At 32.4% G+C, this 26,895-nt stretch overlaps 4 protein-coding genes across 7 annotated transcripts in view; 1 reads left to right on the forward strand and 3 right to left on the reverse strand.

Annotated features, from left to right (window-relative positions):
• Positions 1 to 2,327, reverse strand: part of LOC132741460 (centrosomal protein of 128 kDa-like) — a 33,499-nt gene extending 31,172 nt beyond the window's left edge. Inside the window, exons 1-2 of one of the 3 annotated variants that reach the window (XM_060729627.1) lie at positions 1,720 to 2,326; positions 615 to 688 (exon numbers count right to left, since the gene is read on the reverse strand). In XM_060729627.1, the coding sequence (XP_060585610.1) occupies positions 615 to 659 (45 nt within the window). In that variant the 5' untranslated portion in view covers positions 660 to 688; positions 1,720 to 2,326. Of the gene's footprint in view, positions 1 to 614; positions 689 to 1,719 lie in introns of all 3 variants that reach the window. The other 2 variants (XM_060729626.1, XM_060729628.1) reach the window with 2 other exon arrangements.
• A 4,389-nt stretch (positions 2,328 to 6,716) lies between these two features.
• LOC132741464 (uncharacterized) lies at positions 6,717 to 9,330 on the forward strand. 2 transcript variants are annotated; one of them, XM_060729633.1, is made up of 3 exons: positions 6,717 to 7,201; positions 7,291 to 7,592; positions 8,325 to 9,330. In XM_060729633.1, exons 2-3 carry the CDS (start codon positions 7,590 to 7,592, stop codon positions 9,216 to 9,218), a joined length of 897 nt encoding a protein of 298 aa, XP_060585616.1. In that variant the 5' UTR covers positions 6,717 to 7,201; positions 7,291 to 7,589; the 3' UTR covers positions 9,219 to 9,330. The 2 variants fall into 2 exon arrangements, with proteins under 2 accessions (XP_060585616.1, XP_060585614.1); XM_060729631.1 differs by lacking the exon at positions 6,717 to 7,201 and having other exon boundaries at positions 7,211 to 7,592.
• A 141-nt stretch (positions 9,331 to 9,471) lies between these two features.
• On the reverse strand, positions 9,472 to 17,084 carry LOC132741463 (uncharacterized). Its single transcript, XM_060729630.1, has 9 exons — positions 16,782 to 17,084; positions 15,306 to 15,423; positions 14,571 to 14,671; positions 13,989 to 14,130; positions 13,510 to 13,604; positions 11,711 to 11,816; positions 11,085 to 11,169; positions 10,483 to 10,693; positions 9,472 to 9,988 (listed from the first exon to the last, which is right to left on the reverse strand). Exons 1-9 carry the CDS (start codon positions 16,923 to 16,925, stop codon positions 9,851 to 9,853), a joined length of 1,140 nt encoding a protein of 379 aa, XP_060585613.1. The 5' UTR covers positions 16,926 to 17,084; the 3' UTR covers positions 9,472 to 9,850.
• Positions 17,085 to 19,816: 2,732 nt separating this feature from the next.
• LOC132741465 (uncharacterized) lies at positions 19,817 to 26,480 on the reverse strand. The gene is made up of 7 exons (XM_060729634.1): positions 25,868 to 26,480; positions 23,484 to 24,961; positions 23,106 to 23,192; positions 22,790 to 22,836; positions 22,319 to 22,366; positions 21,420 to 21,617; positions 19,817 to 20,595 (listed from the first exon to the last, which is right to left on the reverse strand). Exons 1-7 carry the CDS (start codon positions 26,207 to 26,209, stop codon positions 20,432 to 20,434), a joined length of 2,364 nt encoding a protein of 787 aa, XP_060585617.1. The 5' UTR covers positions 26,210 to 26,480; the 3' UTR covers positions 19,817 to 20,431.
• Positions 26,481 to 26,895: the final 415 nt, after the last annotated feature.

Genomic DNA, 26,895 nt, shown 5'->3' on the forward strand with positions numbered 1-26,895 from the left:
CATTGTATTAACACTGACAGTTAAAATTAATCAAGATGTGGGGTTTTCAGAATTAAAAACATTTTTTTTTATATCCTACAGGTATACTAACATTTACTAACATTACCATAATTATATACATGTATACATGTACATATATTATTTATCCATTCACTAAGTGTTCAATCTAGCCACACAGTGAATAATTATAACAGTAACCCTTAACTGAATGCTGATGGAACGGACAGATACCAGTACTAGGATTTTGCTACAGTATACAGCCAGTCAAGTCTGAACATATGTGTAGTCTGACATGGTCCTATACTGTTGATTACCTTAAGTTAGTACAAGTAACTTTAAGTTGGAGCCAGACCAGCCTGCACAGACTGACCAGCAGTTGATATTCCCTAAAACTGATAATGGACAGTTCCAAAAGTGGAAACTGGATTAGTCCATTCCAGAAATTAAGCATGTTCAGGGTTAAATCTGATGGTAATCTCATCTTTTCTAATTGTAACTCTTGTTACTCATCCAAAATAACTATTAAGTATCCTTCTATCTAAACACTTGAAAAGACAACCAAATATTACCATATATTATATAAATTATACATATACGTTAACAATCAGAATTACCTCCAAATTTTCTGTTAATCTATGAACTCTATCGTCTAAAGCCATTTCTGTATTTCTTTATCTTTATATTCTATCTGAAAAACAAAAATTGATACATACATGTACAATCAAAATTACAACAAGCATCTACTTACAATCCATCATAAAAAATACAACTTCGAAAGAGAACAATGATTACATGTACACAAAATTATCATTAAGCTTTCAGGTTTGTTTGTTTGTTTCATTTTACGCCTTTTTCCAACAGTATTTCAGTCATATAGGCGGGTAGTTTCCTAATCATCGTTCAAGCTTTCAGACCTGTACAATGTAGTGTGAGTAGCATGCATCATTTATGATGGATTATGGTGGTTTAGATTAAATAGAATAAAATTGAAGTGACATTGAATATGAATTTGAGGTTAAGAAAAAACTAAAACTAGCTAAAGATAAATGCAATAAATAAAATTCACTCATAATTTATTATGATATTAATTGTAATTTGCAAATTTGCCTGGAAACTATATTTGATTATTCACCAGTCACTCAGTTATAGCCCCTCTCAACTAGTCTCCCTTCACTCTCTTAAGGATACAATGTATTAAGATGATAAAATGACTACAAACCCTCAATATTCAAACACTGTTTGTTACTTTTACAATCATGATGGGATCAAACGTCTGTGTGATATATTCTTTACTCTTATAGTCACTGCTAGAACCATATGGGCGACTCATTTATTTAGCAAGTTTATATTTTAAAGCTTAGAGCAATTGGGTACAGTGTTACTCCTAGGAAAACCAACAGGTTCTTTTTACATCCTAACATGCATGTTGTTATTCATCGTTACATGGGACCTTACTTTTGAAAATTATGAAATGTGAAATTGGGGTTCATATTCTTCAAGTTTTCATTAATTTGATGTTTTTGACTACCAATATTCAGAATTCTGCCAATGTGTATAATTTGAGAATTTGCGTTATTCATATCAACAACCGTAAATAGTTATATATAACATAAAAATGTATAATGTTCTCATTTCTGTATGACATTTGTTTATGATCTGAAATTAGATTTGCTTCAATAACTTCAGACCTCATTTTAAAGCATAATTCAAAGTACTTACAAGCAAGGCTGCAGAAATCCATACCTCAAATAAACTTTTCAGTAAATTTGATTGTATATTCCACATCAATTACTCCATTTTGCTGTTAATCAAGAGATGAGAGACACACTGTGGTTGACATTTTTATCACCTATATCAATAACTCCAAGTAATTCCGCAGAGAATATTTGATATTATATTCAAGTTTAAACATGAAATTTGAAACTTTAGTAACATCTAAACCAGTGAAAAAGAGGTTAAATATATTCAGTATCAGAAGCAAAACTTATTTTTTTATTGTTCTTTGTCCTTAATATTTTTCCAATAATCGCACTTTTATAGGCGTTAATTTAATTATTGGATTTTTGTTGTCATTGTCTGAACACATATATTTGTAATAAGCGTCTCATTAACCCAGACCTATTTGAAAAGTCTAAATGCTAATTTACAACGAAATTATACACTGTCAAACTACAATTGCCGAGAAAAACTATGATGTATGGTGTTTTATTTGTATCTAGGTTATAAATCTGAAAGTTTGATGTTTTAAAATGATTGAATCAAACGTCGTAATGTGTTTGGACATGTTTACTTGACAATCAAAAACACCGCCATTCGTTTATCACACCTTGATGAAAAAATATACAATGACGAATTAATGATAAAGTGCATCGTTGTCGAACCATCTAAAATAAGTAAATATATATAGATTAAAAAAAAGAAAGTAGAACTCATTTAACACAAAATTATTTGTCCAAATTAAAAAGGTCACTTTATCCGTTCAATAACAAGAAATGTCAAGTGTTTCTGATATAAGAAACGTAAGTATACATATAATCACGGATTTATAATTTAAAATCAGTTAATGTTTCATTAACAGTACAGTGAAGTGCGTTAATGAAAAGACAGATAGTACCAATTTTTTAAATTTATACAGAATATTTTCTTTTTATATAACTGAAAAAAGGAAGTTATTCAAAATTGGACATGTTATGAAAAGTACGTATACACCAGGTAATTTTATTCAACTCGTGCAATAAAATTAGTACATTTGTATATTAAACCTACACTCATTTTAAATTTGCGACTGCGTTGACTTGATGCCATTTGCGTTATACAATGAAAAAAGGTTGTTTTCCAATTTCAACAGGATTTATTTTTGAAATTTGATATAAAGAATATTATGTTCGTGTAGGTTCATTACTAAATTTAGAGAACGATCGAGTTGAATAAAATGTTTATTATGCGAGCCTCTGTATTACTCATGACGCTACATTCGAACTCTTAGAAAATATAAAGTTCGAACTGCTCAAGGCGCATGCTAAATTAACCCATACCATCCTTAAATCAAGTTTTTCTTGGGATGTAATTTCATTTATTTATTGTTTTTTGTAATGACTATATATATGCGATAATATGAATTTGTTAAAGAAACGACTGCATTAGACGAACGAACGGATGCTGGACAGGTACCTAACTTTGTTCTGTCAAAGTTTGCACTCTTCGGTAGACATATTTTTATTTTATTTGTTTAAAAGTGCGATTTCGGGCCAGGAACTGCTACGAAGCAAGTAGGGCATTTATGTACGTGATAAAATGCTCTTTGAAATACTCAAATATGGTATTGTCATGTATATTTTTCTGTCGATGTTTGGGAGGAAACTCTGCTACTTTTGCTGTAATTGATAACAAAAATATATAGCCAAACTTAGTTCGCTCGAACCTGGAGGGACAGTTCAAATTTGTTCGAGAGATCGGTAGTTAGAACCAACCGCAGTTGAGTTTTTATCGTGAAGAAGAAGAAGAAGAAAATTTTATTTAACTTATACATATACATGTATCTCGTTATACATCAATACATATAAAACATTTTGTCACGGTTGGTATTCAAATGAAAGAGAATAATTAATGTTTCAGTTTATACAATATGGAGAATAAGCTCTTATTAACATGAATTAGATATTGAATAACTGCAATTGTTCACTTATAAAGTGTCTAACAGAGAATATAATGAATATAATTATAGTCTTAAAGCCTAGGATATGAATTCAATAAATCGTTTCTTTTCTTATTGGCTAAATAAATAAATTTGCTAAGATTGTTAAGAACAGATTTATTGTTTGACTTAAGCATTTCTATGAATTTGTACATACTGGGTCTATGATAAAAATAACGTTTAATTAATCGAATTCTTAATTCATGGTAAACACTGCATATAAGAATAAAATGATACTCGTCTTCAATCTCAGAGCATTGACACACTTGGCATAATCTTTCCTGTCTATCTATTCTATTCCTACCATATCTACCTGTTTGAATTCTAAGATTATGCGAAGAAATTCTTAAACGCGTAATACTACTCCTTAGATATTTAGATTTGATAGTATTTAAATAATTTTCAAAATTTAAATCTGTTTTTAGATGAATATAAAGAGTGTTTAAAACACTATTATTGTTTAAATCTGCTTGCCATTTTTGTTTAAAGCAATCCAAAACTCTTTGTTTAAAATGTACCAAAAATGCATTTATATTAATTTCATTTGGTTTCAAAAATACATCTGCAAAACCATAATTTTCTAATATTAGTTTAACATTGTATGTCCAATTTTTGACACCATTTAAACATTGTTTTAATGAGTTATTATATATCGTATTTAAAATAATATTATTTGTATTTGAAATTTTCAACCAATATTTTATCATTTGAACATATCTGTTTATATATAAAGGGTATCTTCCTAATTCTCCGTATACAGCACTATTGCTGGAACTTTTCTTAACGCCTAAAATATATTTGCAAAATTTGAGATGTACACTTTCAATATCTTTTGACTTAGAAAATCCCCATACAGGACATGCATAATTCAAAATAGAGCCAACAAAAGAATCAAATAATGGTAAAGAAATATATGGTGATAAGTCTACCTTGTATCATGTATTGTACTTTTTTAAGACATAGGTGTGGGAATTATGCTGGTTATATACTTATTTATTATGGTATAAAATGATATAAATACTTAGCCCGTCGGTAAAGGAAACATGTCTATATTGTCTGCTTAAGAAAGATGGTTGCTTAAAACATGTGAAACTGAGAACAACGCGTACGTTTTGAGACATTTTTGTTTTGTGGTTTAAGCCATTATACTGCTGAATATCAGTGGCCGCTGGTTCAATTTTTACTGTAGATGATAGCCTATCACCTATTTATCCTTTGCAGACACTTGAAGACCAACGTTTTATCCACATTTTTGTGCAAAGGATGATCGTACTGCATTTCATAATGATTTACAATCTCATTGAATAATAAAAAACGCCAAACCGTGCCGCGATTTAGCGCAAGAAACACACTGACAATAACAAAAGTTATCATAAGAACTCTGTGACATCTTCAGAGATATCACAAGAACTCCGGGACATTTGAAAAACCGGGTATAAATTTGTTAGTCTGGGCTTTATGTTTGTAATTTTGCATTATAATTTAGGTAAAAATGTATGGCAAAGATGAAGACCAGAAATAAACAGGTCAATACTTGTGAATTGGCAAATAATTTGAAAATTTTACTGAAAACTACCAAATTTGAAGCAAGAGGCAATTAAAAATGGCCTGTGAATTAGTTTTTGACACATAATACTAGATGTAAGACAAGCTTAATCATTAAAGTTTAATTTAGCACCTAAAACTCATTTTTGAAAGATGAAAATAACCATTTTTAACGAGTGTTTTTGTAGTATATACAGATGTTTTCCGACGAACTCCGTAGAACTCCTGAACAAGTTATCATAAGAACTCCATCCTTCGTGTAACACTTCCTCCCCCGTGAATCTGGAACATCCAGCGATAATATGCAATTATGTTAAATACGAATTAAATCAGCCACTGTGAAGAAGAGCAAAACTTTTTCAGTATGTTAAACAAGAAAAGCATTGATGCAAAGCATCAAAGGGCGTCCAAGCAAGAAATGCAGCAAGTGAAGATGAACTAGTACACATATGATGACAAGATATTCTTATAAACTACCAGAAATGTATATCACTTATAAATGAGCGGACGAAAGACATTGTTCATTATGAACTTTGATTGGCATGCTAGAGATTAGAATATTACTTGTTATTTCTTTATGATCGTGGTTATTAATAGCAACGGATATACATGTATGCAATCATTTATAATCTATATGTGTAACGCATGATCAACACGTAGCACACATTTGTAAGATCCTTATTATGTTATCGCTTATTAGCGAAGACCCCCTTAAGGTATCTGTTCACACTTTAAGTTAGTAAAAATATGACACTGGTTATATTACCATGTTGATCATGTTGAGCATAATTGTTTATTATACAATAATTGTAATATCTATTAATTTTAATTCAAAAAAAAAAAAAAAATTATGAATATTGTTTTCTTTTATTCTTTTTTGTGTTTTATGCGCTATTTTAATACTGAGTTTTTACTACTCTTTTTTTATTAAAATTGTGAAATAAATCTTAAGAATTCAATTGTCATATTGACCGACGATTATAAGTCAAAGCTTAACTTGAAAAAGTCAGTAAATTATGGTTTATCTTTCAATATATAATATCGTTTATTCTTAAACCATGTACATGTACATTGTATTTTTCTTTATCATTTTTTAAATTATCAATCAATTGAATAATTCATAAAATCTAATTTGTAACTTTGAATAATTCCTCGGCATCTTTACTAAACACGGATAACAAATTAAATAAAATGTTTCAAAGTTGATAATGTCATTTTAATACCATAAAAAATGTACCTTTTTCTCAATTATTGTACATATCACGGATTTATATTACATATAAATCCGTGTACATATTTATTGTTTTTATCTCATATAGATAAAATGAAACATGCTATTGTTGTTTTTTTTCTAATTGTAACGATATCAAACATCTACTCCAAAACCGGGAGAGACCGGACAATAAACGTGTGGTACTATTCGCCGGTCACTAGTAAATCCTGGTCAAAATAGACCGGGAGAGACCGGCATTTACCGATAGGAGTGATAAATAGATATATCTATAAATAGGTTTTTGGAATATTTAGGTCATCAACTGATCATTCTAGGATACATGTACAACAATAACATACCATGATAACCGACTGTGTACTACAAAATGATAAATAAAAAACCCCGAAGAGCGCGATTTATTGACGAAAAAGGTTATTTATTTCATTTGAAAATGTTTGCATTGCGAAAATTCATTGTAACATATCGCGACATTTCATTCTTAATTAATAATCAAGCACCCTCATACCGATCGGAATTTTCGGCTTTTATTATGACCGACTAAAAGGCTCGAGAAGTTGCTGTCGCCCTTTCACAAAATCTGATTTCATTCCATAAGAGCGCCGCGCTTCGGCGCGGACGCCAATAATGATTCAATGACCCTTCCGTAGTATATATCTCCAAGATTACTATATAAGGGAAGTAATCGGTGTAAGCTTCTTGCCGCTGTAATGTCACAGTATACTACCCTGGTGAGCAATTTTACTAAAAATAGAAATGATTGTCAACTCCCACATTTTTCATTTACTCATCAAACATTCACAATTCTCCACTATTTCAGAATATCTTATGATACGATGGATGTATTAACTTGGGGATTCGGTAATTGTGGTCAGCTCGGGAACGGACAGACAGACACACAGCACATACCTGTACGTACAAAATTACCTGTGAATACTGAAGCATGCTATATTCACTGCGGTGGATACTATACTGCGGTAATTAACAAAAACGGACGCCTGTTTACCTTTGGTTGTGTGTGGGAAGTATGGACGACTGGGTACAGGAAAAGAAGAAGATAGGACAGAACCTGTAGAAATATTAGTGAAAGACAAGGCCGAGAAGAGTGTCATCTTCCGGATGGTAAGTGAATGATAAATTTTGCTCTTATTATGATCATCTTTATTTGAATATGAACAATAAGCCTACTACGGTTTATTTAAATTTGCCTACCGACTATCTGAAATTTTAAGCATTTTATTATTATAACAGATTGTCTTAATCTTGTGTAAGCTACAGCCTTGAGTACTCCCGTTGATTTGAATACACATTATGTTATGTTCCGTGCATTAATCATTATATAAATTATGTATTTAACACTGTGATTTTTTCAATTTTAAAAATAACCTGTGGCTTTCTGAAGGGGAAAATATAGCACGATAACTCAGAAAAGGGGAAAATCTGAAATCAAATTCTAACAGCTAAGAATGGAATTTTCCCACATTTTATAAATTAATTCAACATGCATGGTACATAGCAGAGTCTATTTATAGGGACATATTTCTGCCTTTCAGTCAGTTTTATTTATCTACTAGCTGATATAAGTCAGATGCTCTTAAGTCATGGTTCTAGTGAGGAAGTGCACATGGGGCAAATAATAGCATTTTAGGCGAAAATACTCCTGGAAACAGCCTTTATTCGGCTAAAAAATACAGGGGAAAAATCACACTAACAGGTGAAGAGTTATCTACCAAGTCCGGTTAATTTTTTATCATCCCTCGTATACAGTCGGTTCGTACGAGTTCTAACCTTGCGGGCTTGAAACAAATCTTAGTGTAAAATAAAAATATAGCATTGACTTTCTACTTTCACTAGGTTTCATGTGGTATCTGGCACGGTGCAGCAGTGTCGGCAGGCAACAATGTATTTGTCTGGGGATACAATAAATCACATGGTGTTCTTGGAGATCAATCTTTCCCACCATTAGCCCCACCTCTGATGCTAAACGGACCGTTCAGTACCAAGGTATCGGGAGTATCTTGTGGCAACAATTTCACTCTCTTATGGACTGATGATGGTGAAGCGTATAGTTGGGGTTGCGGCCGGCATTGTGTTTTGGGACACGAAGACAACAACGATAAAAGTACACCGAGCGTAATTCCTTATTTTAAAAATGGAAATGTGAAGATCAAACATATGAGTGCAGGATTTGCTCACAGTGGAGCAGTTGATAATGATGGACAACTTTACATGTTTGGCAAAGGCGAGGATGGCGCCTTAGGTATAGGGCCTAACCCAAGTAAACAGGTGAACACGCCCACTTTAGTTGACGTCATGCAAGACGCTCATATAGAGGAGGTGAGTTGTAACGTCGGTGAAAAACATGGACACACCTTATGTGTGTCGAAGCAAGGTCAAGTTTTCGCGTTTGGAGACGGCTATAAGGGTAAATTGGGACTTGGTGACCAGAATTCTCGATGGGTTCCTACACAAATACCACAAGAAAATTTCAATGGTGAACATATACAACACGTGTCTGCAGGAGGTATCCACAGTGCAGCAGTGAGCGCAGAAGGTCACGTGTTCACATGGGGATGTGGCAGCGATGGTCGTTTAGGTCACCCAGAGGGTAAAGGACATCGGTACTTATTTAGAAGTGATATACCTAAGGTGGTTGAGGGATTGAGTAGGATTGGCAAAGCTGTGAACGTAAGCTGCTCTTACTACCACACGGCTGCGTTAGTGGAAAAACAAAAGAAAGCGACTTAAAATAGTAAATACTCGGTTTTTAATTCTGTGCGGAGATATTGTATGTTTCTGATACTAGTGCTTTACATACTTGTACCATCTAAATATGTAATTAGAAGGAAAGATTGACTGAACTGACAAATGCTTTTATACTATAACTAGTCCTTTATAAATGTACGTGATAAATCGGACTCAGAATTGAGTTCATCATTCAATATTTTTCACTTCACATTTTCCATTGTCAAACAACATGTCAAATATAAAATACACGATATTTTCTATTCTAGATTTTATTTGTTTATTAATTAGTAATAGACTTGCATTTTTAGCAAATCTATAAATCGTAAGAAACCACTTTAAGATATTTATTAATATACTTTGACATTTTCTCTAATTATACTACACTGTACTTCGCCATTTTTACTATGATATTTTAACTAGAAAGTATAGTCTATGAAGACTTATAATTGTAAACTTTCAATGAACAAATTACAAATTTTGTGAAATGACTATAATCATGCAAGAAGCTTATTTTCTACGCAAGAAACTGTTTATTCAACAGAAACGTGTCGTCCAAGAGTTGTGGTCATGTGTCTATCATTGGTCATAATTTTTCCAAATCGTTTAAGTTATCACAATTTTTCAATGATTGTTTATGCTTTGTGACCATGCCATGTTGCATAATCTTTATTTGCATCCAATTTGCTGACATGATCATTCACGTGCACTATTTCCCATTTCTTCATCCACGGACCCTGGATCGTGATATCAAAATCGTCATCTTCGGCTTTCTGAGTAAAGAATAAAATGATTTTGTTAGTGGTGTCCAGTTAGACAACTTTTGACACATCGTAAAAATCATCATTGAACATAGCAACTGTTGCAGTGAACGCATGTACATTGGCTAATATATATTACCACGCCAATATTTTATATGATGGGATAACTCCAATTAATAATAAGACGCATGTTTAAAAAAATGCAATGGAAATGAGGATCTTTCAAGCAGCGTTTTTCATGGTTTCAACAAAAGTCAAAGATCAAATATAGGTTTTGCTGTAGTGTTAAGACAGTAGACACTTTATTTTTCTTCATACCAATATTTGACATGCAAATTTTTTTCAATAAAGTTGAAAAATATCTACGAATACATATACTCTAATAAGTATAAATGCTGGCAGGAATGAATTCTGAATTTCGAAGGGAATGATGTCATTAACGTAACAATTTAATTCTTTTGATTCGTTAATGCTGTTTGTGAATGACTTTAGGTCAGATTACTCACAGGAATAACGTCTTTCATGTCCTCTACAGACTTTCTTTGTACTGTGTCTCTATCTATTCCCTCGAATTTGTCCCAGTCAACCTTTAGATTCGGATTATCCTCTGTTCTCATCAATACACATTCTTTCATGCCGTAGAAACCATTCGGAAGTTTCGGGTTTTGCCATCGGAGGTCGAGACTCCATCGTGTTTGGTCGGAAACGTTCGGCAAACTAGAAAATCAGGCAGTAAGTATTTGGAATAGATCTTCAAATTTTCAAAAAAACGGAGCAAAAATCAGAAATACTTATTGAGTGCAATGTATATACAATACAAGTTTAACAAAATTTTGAGTTATTTACTTAAAATAGAGGTAGACTACATTTGTATAATAAGATGAACACACGAGTGTAAAGGAAGGGCCAAATATCAAGCTATATGGCTTATAGAAAGTCTTCGTATTTCACAATATTAAGCATTAGAGTACTTTTTTGTTGCCCGTTTCGTATAATCTTATTTTTTTTAATTTATTTACTGTTTCAGCAATGACGATATTTGTTTTATTTATTTCTGGCAAAGCAATGACTTTGCTCTCGTTACGTTCTGGTTACGAATATCACGTACCTTCTGTGCGGTATCATGTTATTCAGCAACAGCATTCCGCCATACGGTACACGACATAATACTTTATCTTTCTCAACATCAATGTCTGAAATGTATTTGACTCGTGCATCAATCACTTATCATTGTAATTCTGCCTCAATATTCGGGGAATAGTGGGGGCTTTGTCTTTTTAGATGTTCAAAAGCTTTGTATAAGCCTCGCCTATTAGGTCAGAAAGATAGTAATATCACCGCTAAACGCCCCACACTTTGAGTTGTAAGCTTGATCCCCACCACACCGCTATAATGGCGCCGCCCTATATACAAACTTGCTAGTGGGGACAGACTGACAGAAGGTAGAAATCCCCGCTCGTTCACACAGTTCTGCGGTAGGTACAGTTCAAATGTCTTGTGCTTTTTAATCATGACATTTAAGTTTTAAATGCTTTCTTAAATAAAAGACCGAGTCTTCGAAAAAAAAAATACTGCCATCGAATTACGTAAAGGTCAATTTACATGTAAAAGTTTATTTGAACATTTTTTATGATTCGTGCTAACGAGAAATGAAAATGAACTGTTACTATTAAGTGAAATAATCTGTCGAACTGAACTGCTTTAAGAAGTCTTACGGCTTCTAAAATTACATACCTAATTTCTGTTTCATTTCGTCTTCCTCCAGCATTACGTACCACGTGCCGCCATGGCAACACTGATGTGTCCCGACTTTGCCTGTTCTATGACCTTTATTCATGAGCTGAAACGAAAATTAGATATAAGACACATCTTATTTCTAACAGTCATGTAAAACTGAACAAGAAAAATGGGATGAATTTACTGATCATGCAATAGGTCAAATAAGTCGATTGAAAATTGTTTTATTTACGCGGAATGTTCAGACCTCTCTTTAATTAACGGTCAAACATTTCTTTGGTGAGTGTGGCGCAACGCCGCAAAATACCCCACTTGCCGCTAAATGTCGCAACCTCAGCTAAATGTCGAACTATCTTTTGGCGATAAAATTCAATGTCGCAATAGTAATGTTTAATGCTGCACGATTTTCCCGTGCCGTTCATTGTTGCAACACTACCGTTAAATGTCGAAAGTTGCACATTCATGATGAAATTCAGTAAATAAAACGAACACTGTGAAAGACTCCACGAAGACTCGATAAGTGGGCATATTATCGTGTCTCCACCTTTGAATTTTGAGACGTGGAGACAGGAAGACACGAAATGGCAGAAATCAGCCACTATAGAATTCAGAAATAAAATGCATATTTTATTCAACTTATCCTATTTGTTATAGAGAGGTATTGTGGCTGATTTCTGCCATTTTATGTCTTCGTGCATTCAAGACACGAAAGTATGCTCACTTATCTAGCCATCGCCTTCGACTTTTGAGGGCGCCAACATGAAGAAAAGATACAATTTAGGCGAAGACACGAGATCTGCTTTTGTGGAATCATCTTGTCGGCGGATAGAAGTCTTTGTATCAGCACTCTATATGTGTCGACGTGTCTTCGCCTCGAAAGGCTTAGGCGAAGACACGATAATTGGCCAATTAATCGAGTCTTCGAATTTCATTTCGGGGCAAAGGCACAACGACTCTATAAAGCGGCCTGATGTTGTAGCTCGTATCCACAACATGAAAAAACGTATACATTGTAAATCTGTTTTAACACAAAGGGGCTCCTTGGCATAAATTATGGTCGTCATTTTCTAATACCGACAAAGATCACTTCAATTTTAACCAATTATTTATTATCACGGCAAATCCTTACCTAACTGATAAATAGATATAGGTCCCTAGATCACTTATATGACGTTCATATTAACATGACGTGAATTTAGATATTTTGACATCATAAATAATAACATATGATATTTAACTATGAGAGAAAATAATGCGAAATTTATCGTCATCAAATGTGCGACAAAGTTTTTTGTGTCATTTAGCAGCGGTTACGACATTTAGCGGCAATAGCACAACATTTAGCGGAAAGTGCGACATTGGGCGTCAATGCGAAATATAACGGCACCACACGGATTACTTGTGGAATAAGCTTGTATATATACATGTACACATGTATATCTCCTTGTTATGTATACCCATTGTTAAATGAAAACTGGAAATACCAATTATTGTAAATGACTGTTTGTTTCTACTTAATGATGTAAAACTTATTTGTTTACTTTTTATGTTTCTCGGAATGTTAATAATCAATCACAATATAGCTACGTAATTCAATTTCAATTTCATCTAGCACAGCATGTGGTGAGGTTAAATGTGACAACTAGTGTGCCAGCCATTGGTAGCCCCGTCTCTACCTCCGATGCAATATTGGGGATAGCGGAAAAAAATAGCAGGGGTTTTACCCTGCCGTGACCCAGTAGTGGTTTTGTGGCGCAAAATAGCGAGGATTTTTCATTGAAGGGTGCATAACTTACCTCCATGCATCCATTAAACTCGTTGGTGTCTAGAAGTGGTATCCATGCTGTCGGCTGTAACACCTTGTATGAGTTATTGTCCAGGTACCCTACATCTGAATGACATTTAACAGTATTAATTTTGTTGTTTACGTAGCAAGAGAGTCAAATCACGAACAATGGTAGTGTTAAAAGTATTATTCCGTCTTTTGCTTTGAGAGAGGTTCAATTTACAATGTACATGCATATGTCTTGTCTATACAGATAATTGATGTGTGCAACTCTGTTGTTATGTCCGTTTAATCAAATATTCATCCATAACACGTGCGATTTTCATAACTTCTTTTTATTTTGATATTGAAGAAGTTTATCTATTGTTTTGATTAATTATTCATTACTTACACTATTCAAAAGTGTTTTTTTTACCGACAGAGCGCATCGAATAACGAGTTTTACATAATACAGTTATGTATACGGGCTAAGGTGCTTTAAAGACAAACCTTGATGCCATGGGACAGTGGTTGCCTCATTTTGCGGGGTTTTAGTCCTCAGATTCCAAACAGGATGCCCTGCTATATTTGGTCCTATCAATTGTTCCACAACATTCAGCAGTTTATCATTTGTCCAGAGTGACTTGAATGCCTACAAAAATTAAAAAATCATATCAACTATAATGCAGGAATTTTGGTTCACCTTAAAATTGACACACAAAAGTAGTCTATGATTGATGCAAAAACGAACGGACACGGAGAGGTAGCGTAAATACGATGTAACTGCATGGCTATTTGTGAGTGAATGAGTGTGCAATCGCGCTTGCGTGCGAATGAGGAATGAGTGTCGAGTGAGTATGAGTGAGTGAGTATCTAAGTCGGTAAACAAGTCTGTATGTATTAAAGGCACATTATACCTCAGAAACAAATAAATGTTAACTTCTTTAGAAAGGGCATGGGTAAGACAGTTTGTTTGCCTTTTTTCTATACGTAAGTGTTTCATTTGTTGAACATTTATTTTTGTGTTCGAGTTTCAAAAATCAATATTTGTACCAAAATGATTCATTTAGTGGAAATGAAAAATAAAATTACCGGAGGAAGTTTTCCGTATTTATGCAGAATAACATTTGCTCCAGGAAAATCTGCCTCTATTTTTATCAGTCGTTCGAAAAATCCGAAATCTTTGTATAGATCTGTAAAAGAACAAGAACAAAAACCCATACTTCTGCACTTTGGTCAAACTTTATATTGTCGGCTGCTCGATTTTTGCATTTTATATTTACACCCCTTTATACAACAATGGATAGATCCAAATACAAAGCTGGACAAGTTCATTTTATACAGTTTTATCAGCGTGGAGGTTAACAGTATTATCCATTTACAGTATCTCTTATTTAAGTTTTTTTTTTATCAATATTGAATATATAAACAGACTGACTTACTACCATATAATTAACATTTACTTGTTCAAATGGATACACAGTATGTTAATTGTGATTCAAAATGTTTGATATACAGTGTTTATATGTACAATTCTATTCTGTTATGCTTCACTTGAGAAGGACACACATGCGATGTGGTCTCTTTTAACTATGTTAAAGGGACAGGTCAAAAAACCTTAAAACATAAAACTTGAAATACTTTCATAAATCAAGTGAAGGAACTATTTTCATCTTCAATTAATGACAATATTTTCATACTAATAATTAATCTAATTGTAAAAATCCTTGTATTATGCTAAACATCAAAAACATTTCCAATCCCAAAGGTACATGTAATGTTCACAAAATATCATGACTATACATGTACATTGAATTAAATACATACCTTTTATTTTACCAGCTTTAAATAACTTCTGAGCTAGTTGTTCTACCAGCTCATTCACGGCCTCTCTACAGTCGTCTAGGAGTTTCTTGTCAAAAAAATCTTCCACGATCACAAAACCCTGAAACATGTTGCCGGAGCTTAGAAATAAAATTACTGAAAAAATTTGAGCCGTGTCACGAGAAAACCAATATAATGGGTTTGCGACCAGCATGGATCCAGACAAGCCTGCGCATCCGCGCAGGCTGATCAGGATCAATGCTGTTCGCTTACAAACCCTATTACAAGTAGAGAAACTGATAGTGAAGAGCATGGATCCTGATCAGACTGCGCGGATCCATGCTCGTCGCAAACCCACTATGTTGGTTATGTCATGACGCGGCTCTTATATAATTTCAGTTTTGCGGTTAAATCGGGGTCTTGTTAGTTTTCTTTATTAATTTATCAACGCTTCATATGTTTTGGTCATTTGTATTTGATTATTGTTAAAAAACAGGATTCATATATATAGGCTAGTCATAATTTATTTTTGTGCCAAAGCTAGATTCTGAGATATGTTTGTTCTGTGTCAGAAATTCGCTTCTGCAGTTGAGATATACACAAAATACCACAATACAATTAGTTGGACTTATATAGTCCTGCTACATCATGTATTTCCTATTGTATTTATATACTTACAAACTTACAATCAGATATTTACCAGACCAGATTGACACGTGTCTACACCAATCCCACACGCGTATCATCAAAAGTAAATATTTTATATATAAAAAATGTCTTTAAAGGCACATAAGTCTCAGAATTGAATACATTGGGACACGGGTCTGTTTGATAATGTTGTAATGATGGATTAAGAATACATTTAAGGCATGTTAAGTCTTGGAAACGACTACAATTTTTAATCCTTAACAGGCAAAAATGTTTTCCGTAATATTCTTAATAACATATTTTAATCATGATAGATGCTTATCAGTAGGAGAAAATAGCGCTGACTGTAAAATAATTTATAAATATAGCAAAATTTTAACAAAATGTAAAGTGGTATTTGGACTTCCATACAAAATACTAGATCACTTTAATTGTATTTATTGCACAAATGTAAGAGAAACTGAATAAAGTAAAGTAATATGTTTTCGGCTTATGAAAAGTATTACAAGGACACAAAAACTGTTAAATTTTTTGAGAAATGAAAAAAAGAGGATTTTTTTTAGGTCTCATGGGTGTTTAAATGCTAATCACAAGAAGAAAATAGCGCTGAATGTGAGAATATGTTTCAAAAAGGTAATAACATGTAACCATAGCGGTATTTTGACTTGCATGCAAGCCCTACTTTACAATAATCTCACGATTGCCGTATTTATATTTATTGCCCTTTCCAATTTAAGCGCTTGCTACGCCTCTGTAACCTAGTTGTAAGAAAATTATTTCATATGTAAAATGTTGATCGCATTACTAGAAACGAAATGAAAATCAACTCACGTCTTCAAAAAATTTCTTTATCATTTGTTCTGGCAGCTGTCCCGGTTTTGCCTCCTTCGGTTGCGGTGGCATTGCCCGGATATCGAAGCAGCTCGGGTTTGCTTCATCGGTAAATCCAGACGCAACATTGATATCGGTCGCCATTTTTGCACTAAATGCGTTTGTATGATTCACGTATGTGCGTCAAGGACAAAGTGAAGTAAATTATCAGTCAGTGTGTACAAATATGTCTTAGTTTCAATCTCATATCAAAATGATTTGACCTGATAAACCTTGATACCTTTCGTAAGTCAACCATATTGAAAATGTTACCGGTGTTGTTTTCTATGGAACGCCATAACTGTATTATATGTAGCAGTTATATATAAGTGGCAATATTCTATTTTCTTTCCATGATATTTGAATGTGTTTTCTATTTCATATAATACTTGTAAATCTAATAAACCCTTTATTTGCCGAGTTTATTTGTCAAATTGACGAATTCGTCGGTTTATGTACTAAGACGGTATTTTAAATGGTTAAAAAATAGGTACTATTTTGTTAGTGAGCACTAATAACATATATATGTGGTACGTGTATGTTATAACATTAATCCTTCGCGCTATATTAATTGTTGTCAAAATTACAAATTACAATCTGACAAGATAACATGATTAAGAAGGAGAAAGAAAAAAACGCACGGTTTTGTTATATTTCTCGCAAACTGATATTTCCTAAGATATATTTTCACTGTAGTGGTTTGTTACTTTAAAACATTCCCCTGCCTATAACCCAATAAGATTTAGATTTGATACAAATGTATAACCCCGCCGCCCATCTGCCCCCTCCTCCATCCACCCACTGCATCCCCCGCCCCCCCCAAAAAAAAAAATATAAAAAAATCAAACAACCCCATCCTCCCCATAAATAAATAAATATAAATATAAATATAAATATAAATATAAATATAAATATAAATATAAATATAAATAAATAAATAAATAAATAAAAAATAAATAAATAAATAAATAAATAAATTAAATGAATAAATAAATAAATAAATAAATAAATAAATAAATAAATAAATAAATAGAAAACACCGCACATGCAAACAGAGCTTTCTTATAGATTCAAGGCCGACTTTAAACAAGAACAAGTGTGCGTGCAATTTTGCACAATTTTCCAATCACAGATAACGGTCGTTATCTTACGACGTCAAAAATGAGCAAGTTTATCATTTTGACATCCTTAAAGGTGCCATTGAGGTTTCTAACATGACGGGACTGGAAATAATGTTTTGAGATTAATAATTCATTTGATGTAGGTCAAAATAAGTAACTTGTGTAAAAAATTTCAAATCATTCGCTATAAATTTCTTTTTTTCTTCATAATAATCATTCTAATGAGAAAAACAACAACAACAACAAAAATGAAAAGTGTTGCAATGCTAATCATTCATAATCTGGCTAAGAATAGCACAAACATTCAATTTTCTTTAATTTCTAAGAATATTTCTCAATTACATTTTGCATTTTTTTCTGTTTTAAGTGCACCAGCTGATTTAATTAAGAAATTAAAATTATATGGTTTGTAGGCTTTTAGACCTCAGCTTAAAACTTACTCCAGTGGTGCGGTCTAGTAAAGAATGGGTATATTTTTATATATATAAACTTACATATCATTGAAGTTTAGGTGAAGCTAACGGCAATACAAATCTATCAAATGACATATCAAACAAGCTAAATGAAAAAGTGGCAGTGCCAATTTTTACGTGGTGGCGAAAAAAAGACAACGTCAATAACGTTCTAAACGTAATGTATACTGACTGTTCAGATTAAATAATACAATGACATTATGCACTTACAAACTTGCTTGCATGATTTCAGTCGGCCATTTTCCCTAGCCATGTAAGATAACTCCCCGTTGGCCGTAAATTATAAGAATTTACTTATGATGTTCAATTTACAATTAAGAGTTGGGCAGTCTTTTTTATATTTTACGTAGATTTATATTTTATCCTTAACATTTTCCAATACACACAGTTGGTCATTCTCGATTATGGAACTCAATATTTTGAAACATATAATCAAATCAGCTCAATTTGACAATGAAAATACATATATGTGCCACTTAAATGTCTGAAATTGAGAAGAGCTTATACAAATTTACATCCTGTTTTATGTAATTTTAAAGAGATGAATGACACAAAAAATGAAAGACTGTGTTTATCTTAAGCAGAGTACCTATTATTTAAAGTATAAAACGCTCGTATCTACTTAACACACTTATACATATCATATTATATGACCAACCATTTTCTATGTTTGTTTAAAGGAAGCCTTGCTAAAACACTTGTCTTATTTTCATTTATTTGCACCAAACAGGTATTTATATGATAAAGGCATATGAAATGACAATACCTCACGACAATATTAACATATACCATAAAGTAATGAGAAAGCCTGTTTTCCTCAACCTACAGATTTATGTAATGGATAATTCCCAGGGATTCGAGGGATTTCAATATCCAAATACTAAAGTTGAGGTACCAATAGTACAGACCCTTCATGCGCAGACTGGTCAGTTTAATGCTGCTAGGAACTTCACAAAGGTCCAATCATGATGAAATTGCCATGTATTACATGACCTCTGTCGAGTAGAACTAGTTTGATCATTATCATGTTATGGCTAGCAAACCGCTGTCGAGTATAAATATTGTGACCATTATCATGTTGATATTGTCATGTATTACATGGCTTCTATGGAGTAGAACTAGTTTGATCATTATCATGTTATGGCTAGCAAACCACTGTCGAGTATAAATATTGTGACCATTATCATGTTATGGCTAGCAAACCGCTGTCGAGTATAAATATACATGTATTTATGATTATCACGATAACATTGTCATACATTACATGGCCTCTTTCGAGTAGAACTAGTTTGATAAGTATCCTGATAAAATATTACATGGCTAGTAAAACAAAACCACTGTCGAGTAGAAATATATTTATATCATAGTAGAAATATATTTATATCATAGTAGAAATATATTTATATCATAGTAGAAATATATTTATATCATAGTAGAAATATATTTGTATCATTATCAGGATGGCAGTTGTTTTAAATACCACAACGAAACTCTTGCTTTATGATAATATCATATCTTTTTCAGTTTTTACTTTATTATAGCTATATTGTTATTACTGCGTAAGATACATGTATCGGATCATTTGAAATCAAGCAATGCATTGCAAGTTGTCACATAAATAGGAAAAACAAACGGGTGAAGTTTTTAAGCACCAATTAAAGCACCAGTTTTCAACAATAACATAATCGAAAACTTAACCAAAAATTACTTACTGAACTGTATTTAATATAAATACAATATCTCAACAAATACTGCAGAATAATTTGAAATGAAATCGATATTTATTAAACAAACAATAGTGCGAAATGTGGACACATTTTATCAATTTACAATGAACTTCAAAATTATCTTATGTATCATTGCAAAGTAAAATATACAATATAAATATTTTTAAGACGTATCAACATAATATCATATAAAAGATTGAATATACATGTATATCATATAAATAATGCATATCAACAATAAGCATAAATGATATATATCCAATATCAACAGTTATTGCACCTTTTGACAGTTAATGAACACAGCATATACTTATCGCAAAGCATATTTGGCATACAGTATCAATAATTATTGCACAAAATGTAATTAGTATGAGCTTCCTCCTGCAACAGTCTTGTTCACCCGTGCAATCATTGAATGCGTAGTCCTTTATACTTGGATACAGTAACACCCCACCTGGAATACCAAAAGGTCATCGCATTTAATAGCGTTCTTAATGTCACACGTACAGCTGCCTTCATATCAAAAGATAATATACTCATAATATTGCAAATAGCATCATTAAAATTAACAAACAACAAAGTTTAAAATAGAATTCAGCATCTTTATGTTCATTTCATGTTTTACTTATCTCATAAATTATATCAAACAAATACTTTTTCATTATAAGTTAAAGCGACAGTAATGATAATGTAGATATATAAAATTGAGCCGCGTCACGACAAAACCAACGTTATGCGTTTGCGACCAGCATGGATCCAGACCAGCCTGCGCATCCGCGCAGTCTGATCAGGATCCATGCTGTTCGCTTACAAACCCTATTACAAGAACAGAAACTGATAGCGAACAGCATGGATCCTGATTAGACTGCGCGGATGCGCAGGCTGGTCTGGATCCATGCTGGTCGCAAACCTTTTATGTTGGTTTTGTCGTGGCGCGGCTCAAATGTAAATAATGACAAAATGCTTTCATTCTCGCTATAATGATGTTATCCAAGTTTCAAGTTAATTGACAAAAAATCAGCAAAAAACCACTGTCTTTGGTCATTTACAAATTATACATGTGAAGTATGGGTAAGACAAACAATACAGTATTGACAACAATATAATACAATGACTTATAATAAATACATTTTATAAAACAGCTATATTATCAAGAGCATTTTTTACGTATTTCAAAAGCTTCTTTAACAAAATTTGATAAATGAACTATTATCAAAAATGTGTTTTTTTTTTAAACTAACTTTAATTTTAAACTACTTAAAACATATGAAAACCAACCTGCTACTATCATTCCCAGCAATATTAACCACATGATCACCATCAAAACACGAAAATAAGGTGACAATTTCACTTTTCGTTTTCTAACCATATTAATTCCAAGAAAAATGGCACAGTAACAAATGGAAACCCCTCCAGATGTTATTGCACAGACTGGAACAGTTTCATCCCAATTACAATCCTTTCTATACACTATACCTGTAAAGACAGAAGTGATGGAAAGGTTTTACTTGTTTAGCGAAAGACAAATTGTGCATATTTAGAATCTAGTGAGGAGAAATCCCTTGGAAGCAACAAAACCAATAGTATGTACATGTACATGACAATAGCAGATTCGGTTTGATTGAGTCGGTAAATAAGAAAAAAATGAAAACGGAGCAACACCTAGCATCAGGTGTAAGTCATGATTCACGTAAATTGATTGCTATTCTTAAAAGGGATTGTCTTTTTTACAAAACACGGTAATTTTTGTTCTTATTACAAAATAAAAAAGTGTTAAAGACTTATTTTGAAATAAAATAAAGTGAAAAAGACAATACGACCTCGGTAAACGAAGTACAAGTATATATAAGTAGAAAGAAAATTGATAAAAGAGTTTTCTGTAAAACTGAAAATCCAGTTTGATGCAAGACAACAAATTGCGACATATAGGCTTCGGGCAAAGACTTGAGCAACGCTGAAGTAATAAATCAATGATCCCGGAGGACTTAAATAAAGAAAGTACAAAGTACATTTCAAAGCTAGCGTTTATCATTTTTGCAAATTAAAAAAAAATCTGGAAAAAGCAAACTGAATGACAGCAAAATTAATATGTGAGAAACGCAAATGATCAGTCGTACACTGATTATATCTTACACATAGAAATGATCATTCAAAGCGATAAAACAAAATAATCATACCAAAGATAATTTCACTGACTCCTATACCAAACAATATGACCATCAGAACTGAAAATTATAATAATATAGTGATGTTGAAGTTTAACAATGTGTTTTAATTTTCCCATAATCATTGCTCATCTAATAAAGTAATTATACAAACTTTCCAACAAACTCATACATAAGTGTAGAAAATACGTAGGGAAAAAACCCACAGGGAATAAGTAATAGACTACCGGCTTGTAAATGATTATTTGTACTGCAGGTGCTCATTTGTAACTCTTATTTAACATGAAAAAATGTGTAAAATTTACATCTACAGTCAATTAAAATAATGTATATAACAACAAATGTCATATAACAGGTGATATGAGCCTTAATTGAAAAGCAAATGGTTTACACAGTAAACTGTTGAACGTAATAAATATCCTGTTATTATAAACATTTGATATGTAGGGACTTAACTAAGGATAAAAATTTAGAAACTCTTACATTTTATAAGAAAGTCACATTTATCAAAACGTCTTGTGTCCGGATTTCTGAAATAAAAGAAAACACATAATTAAACAGACATATATCACACAGCAAAAGAATTGCAAATTTAGTAAGCAGAATTATTTTAATGTTGTTTTTTTCACAAATATTATTTTCCAGTTGAATTTATGTCATAAGAAAATGTTGTACTTTTATGATAACGTCCCTTTCAAAGGGCTATTATACGAGTATCAGTCTGATTTTTTTCTACCCTCTTATTTACTTTATTTATTCAATTTCAAATATATATTCAAATAAAAATAATGATAAAAACCCGTAATTTTTTTTTGCATACTCTACATTGTCATTGTACACAGAAGTTGGATAGGTGTTTTCTGGTACAACTTCTAATGGTGATGTTCTGAAAGAGAACAATTCAAAACAGTATACTCAATGATTGTTATCAATATTGTATGTGAATAAGATAAATTTTCAATCGTTATTTTTCAATATCGAATGCACTTTTAAAAGTATCCTGTATTCTTTTCGTTCCCACCATATACGAGAAACGATATTATTCAAAAAAATGTTTTTAGCCGTTCACCCATGTCTTCTTGTACACACAGTATGTTTTAAAGTGACTATTGATATATACTTTTAGATGTGCATATTTATATTTGACAATTACTCTTTAACTAACTTAAATACTTACAATTTTGGTTTAAAAACTCCATTTTGATCTTCAGATTGTGTTCTCCTCAATATGAATTCACCATGTGTATATCCCGAAACAACTTCTTCAGAGTGTGCTTTGTCCAGCAGAGCTTTTTTCCTGTCATATTTGTTCGCTGTTCTATTAGAATCATACGCAGGATATCTATCTTGAAATGCCCGTACGCCCTTGTCTTCAATGCCGTATGCAATATTTAAATGTGATTTTTCTTCTGAGACACTCTTTTCTGCATTGTTAATATTGCTGTAATCCGACTGATGGTTCATGGCATAATCATTTCTATGAAATGGAAGCATGGAAGTATTTTCATAGTCCGGTTTTAGCTCAATATCAGACCCAATAAGTCCATAACCCATAAATTCTTCCGGTAAATGTTCTGATACTCTACTATTGACATTCACATGATCGTTGTTAGTATCCTTCCTTACACCACTTTTGTCAAGTTCCAATTTAGTGTTATCATTGACAGATACAGAGTCCTTATACTTATTTACACTTTGAGATGCAGGTTTAATTTCGATGTCTAGATCCATGTCATCATCACTATCAAAAAGAGATGCCGTTGATGTAGAATTTGTTCTACTATGATAATCATTTAGGTAATCAAATATACCAAGAACATCATTTACACTTTTCTTATCTCTATGAGGATCATTACTTTGGTCTTTGTCATCTAATGTATTCGCCTTTCCAGTCTGATTCTTGTATTTGTCTTTCTTTGCAGCAGATTTTAAACTTTCTTCGCTGCCACATAATGACACATTGGATGCATCGGATTGACTTTGGTATTCATTTAAGTAATCAAAATCGCCAAGCACATCGTCTACATCTTTTTTGTCATATTTTCCATCAGCAAAAGGCGGAAGTACAGTATCATCGTAATCATTTTCGTCACTTTGATCAATTGTGTGATGTATTCCTTTATCTAAGGACGAAGTCATTGGTTTTCTTTCTTCACGAGATGCGGGATTCCAATTTTTTTGAAATTCATCACTTTTAACTTTGTTATTTCTTAAATGACCGTTGATGTCACTTCGTCTGCTATTGTTATCATTTTCAGTATCCACTGAAAGAGTTGATTTTCTTAGCGTCCAGTTATCTCCACTTGAAACTGAAATTGTACTGGCAGCTTCGTAGTCGTCAATAAAATAATTCGGGGAACCGCCGTATAGGTCGGGTTTGTTGAAAGCTAAGACTCGATGTGGCTTTCTTCTACTATCAGTCGACGTTGAAGAACTGTAGCTTCCATCCATTCTATTTTCTATTTTTAGAACAGTTTTGCTGTTGACTGAAACAGTTTCTTCTTTAGCTTCAAAATTTGCGTTACTGGCGTCACTCTCATAGCCATGATTTATGTTTGCCTGCGTATTACGATAGCTTGTACTATGGGTTGAGGAGTTGTCTAGATCAAGAGGATCAGTTGATGTTAAACATGATTCACTATCTGGTCCTTCGTCCTGGAAACAGAACAGTTAATTTACGATCGTATATTTTCATACAATGCTTGGTTTATCATTTATCTATTTCCTTTCTAACAAAATGACTTCACCACTTAAAAGTGAGATTTTAAACCACTTTATAGTGTACGAGTTTGTACGGTTACCTTTCATCAATAGTTACAATCATATTTTATATTGTCCATGTAACATTAAACGTGTATCTTAACATGACATTTTTAGTTAATTGTCTGTTTGAAACGGTCTTGATTTTAACTACTTGTCATCATTTTAACAAAAGAAAGTATTTCATCATACATGCATCTGTTATTTTGTTGAATTCATGCCTATATGAAATACGATCTTCGTGACTGTAGTATCATTTGAGGTGAAAAAATGTAAGAAAAAAAGTTTAAGAAAACGCTTTAACAAGAACGGATATAACCATTTAAAAATGACAGAAAAGAAAAAAAAAGAAAAATGTAAATATCATAAGACAATTGGTATTGTTCAAACTGATAAATTTTCATTTAAACTATATTTTTTCTATATATGTGCCATGGTATCTAGATTCCCACTATTTGACATGTTATATCAAAACAATAATTGTTCATGCTACACAAACCTGTCAATTAAGTGTATTGATCCTATGATACGACGGTAATTCAGGGTGGTTTTAGATTTTCAATTTCATTTAAAATTATGGAAATAGATAGATAGATAAATAAATAAATAAATAAATAAATAAATAAATAAATAAATAAATAAATAAATAAATAAATAAACAACAAACGAACAAACAAAGCAAAATATAATAAGAACCATATAAATGAAGAAACTTGAAGCTACTATGATAAGGCATCTATATACATGTATATATATTATACAAAACTAATAGGGTTATATTTATATTAGTAACTTTCTTACCTTTAATGTACTTGCAATGTTTTTATCATTGTCAAAAGCATCCATCAAGTTCCGGTACTTCTTCCTAGTTTGAGCTTTCCTCTTGGTCAGATTTTGTTTGGACACAATATCAAATGTGTTATTAGCCACTGTCTCAATATCATGAATGACATCTTTAATTTCGCGTAGTAACTCCCGGAGTGACTCCCTGTCATCTGGTGAAATAATCCCTTTATTAAATACTTTATTTGACACAATGTCAGTTAGTTGATGTCTCATTTCCTCAAAGTCATTTACATCTTCTTTTACAGTCCTGGCATTTTCAGCTGCAGTCCGCACTCTTTTAGGCTTTCCCTCATCCATTGCGAAACTAGTTTATAACGCAGTTACAATCGACCCAAAACAGCATGTCATCTTTAACTTTGCTACATATTTGGAAAAAAAATCCGCTGGATATATTACGTTTTAAGTTTATATTTCTTTTCTTTGGTGTGAAAAATCTTATAAAAACGCAGTAAAAATATAGGATTCCTTTCCGGTAGACATACGATGATAGTTGTGTTGTAATATCAGATGATCTTTTATTCATGTTGTAAAACGGTCGTTAACATTCTTTTCTGCCCCTATCATGTAACACATTTTCATTTGAATAAATTATAATGTAGTGTGTGACATCAACTGTACTGTCAGTTTTTACGCCGTTTTAAATGTAGCTTTTTATTTGTTGTGATAGCGACAATTTATTTGTACGGAAGCGGTGCTTTTCTGTTAATAAAGCGAATCGTACCGATTAACTATCTTACAGCGGCCTCCAGCTTTTATATTATAAAGTATGTTATTTTTAGATAAATCGTTTCAAATAATTGTCAAATCATAAGAATAAAGGTATAAAATGAAATTTGTCGTTTGAAGCCGAACAGAATTGTTTTTTCCAACAAAGAATAAAAGATGAAGGTCGTTCTGACCTATCTATTAACTTATCTTCCTGATATATCTTGTTGTGTTTAGAAAGCATTTTCATAGAGCAGACTTAAAATAGAACATGTCAT

The sequence above is a fragment of the Ruditapes philippinarum genome, unplaced genomic scaffold (genome assembly GCF_026571515.1).
Source record: "Ruditapes philippinarum isolate M1 unplaced genomic scaffold, ASM2657151v2 ctg112_1_1_1_1, whole genome shotgun sequence".
NCBI classification, from domain to species: Eukaryota; Metazoa; Mollusca; class Bivalvia; order Venerida; family Veneridae; genus Ruditapes; species Ruditapes philippinarum.

Bases quoted from the DNA above. Each gene is read 5' to 3' on its own strand.
- LOC132741465 (XM_060729634.1), bottom strand. From the start codon at position 26,209: ATGGATGAGGGAAAGCCTAAAAGAGTGCGGACTGCAGCTGAAAATGCC. The intron at 22,367-22,789 runs GTAAGAGTTTCT...TATAATTTTCAG, and splicing joins ATGTGACTTTCTTATAAAAT to TTCTGATGGTCATATTGTTT. The intron at 21,618-22,318 runs GTATGATTATTT...CTGTCTTTACAG, and splicing joins AGTCAGTGAAATTATCTTTG to GTATAGTGTATAGAAAGGAT.
- LOC132741463 (XM_060729630.1), bottom strand. From the start codon at position 16,925: ATGGCGACCGATATCAATGTTGCGTCTGGATTTACCGATGAAGCAAAC. The intron at 15,424-16,781 runs GTGAGTTGATTT...AACATGTTTCAG, and splicing joins TAAAGAAATTTTTTGAAGAC to GGTTTTGTGATCGTGGAAGA. The intron at 14,131-14,570 runs GTAATTTTATTT...TAATTTTTGTAG, and splicing joins AATACGGAAAACTTCCTCCG to GCATTCAAGTCACTCTGGAC.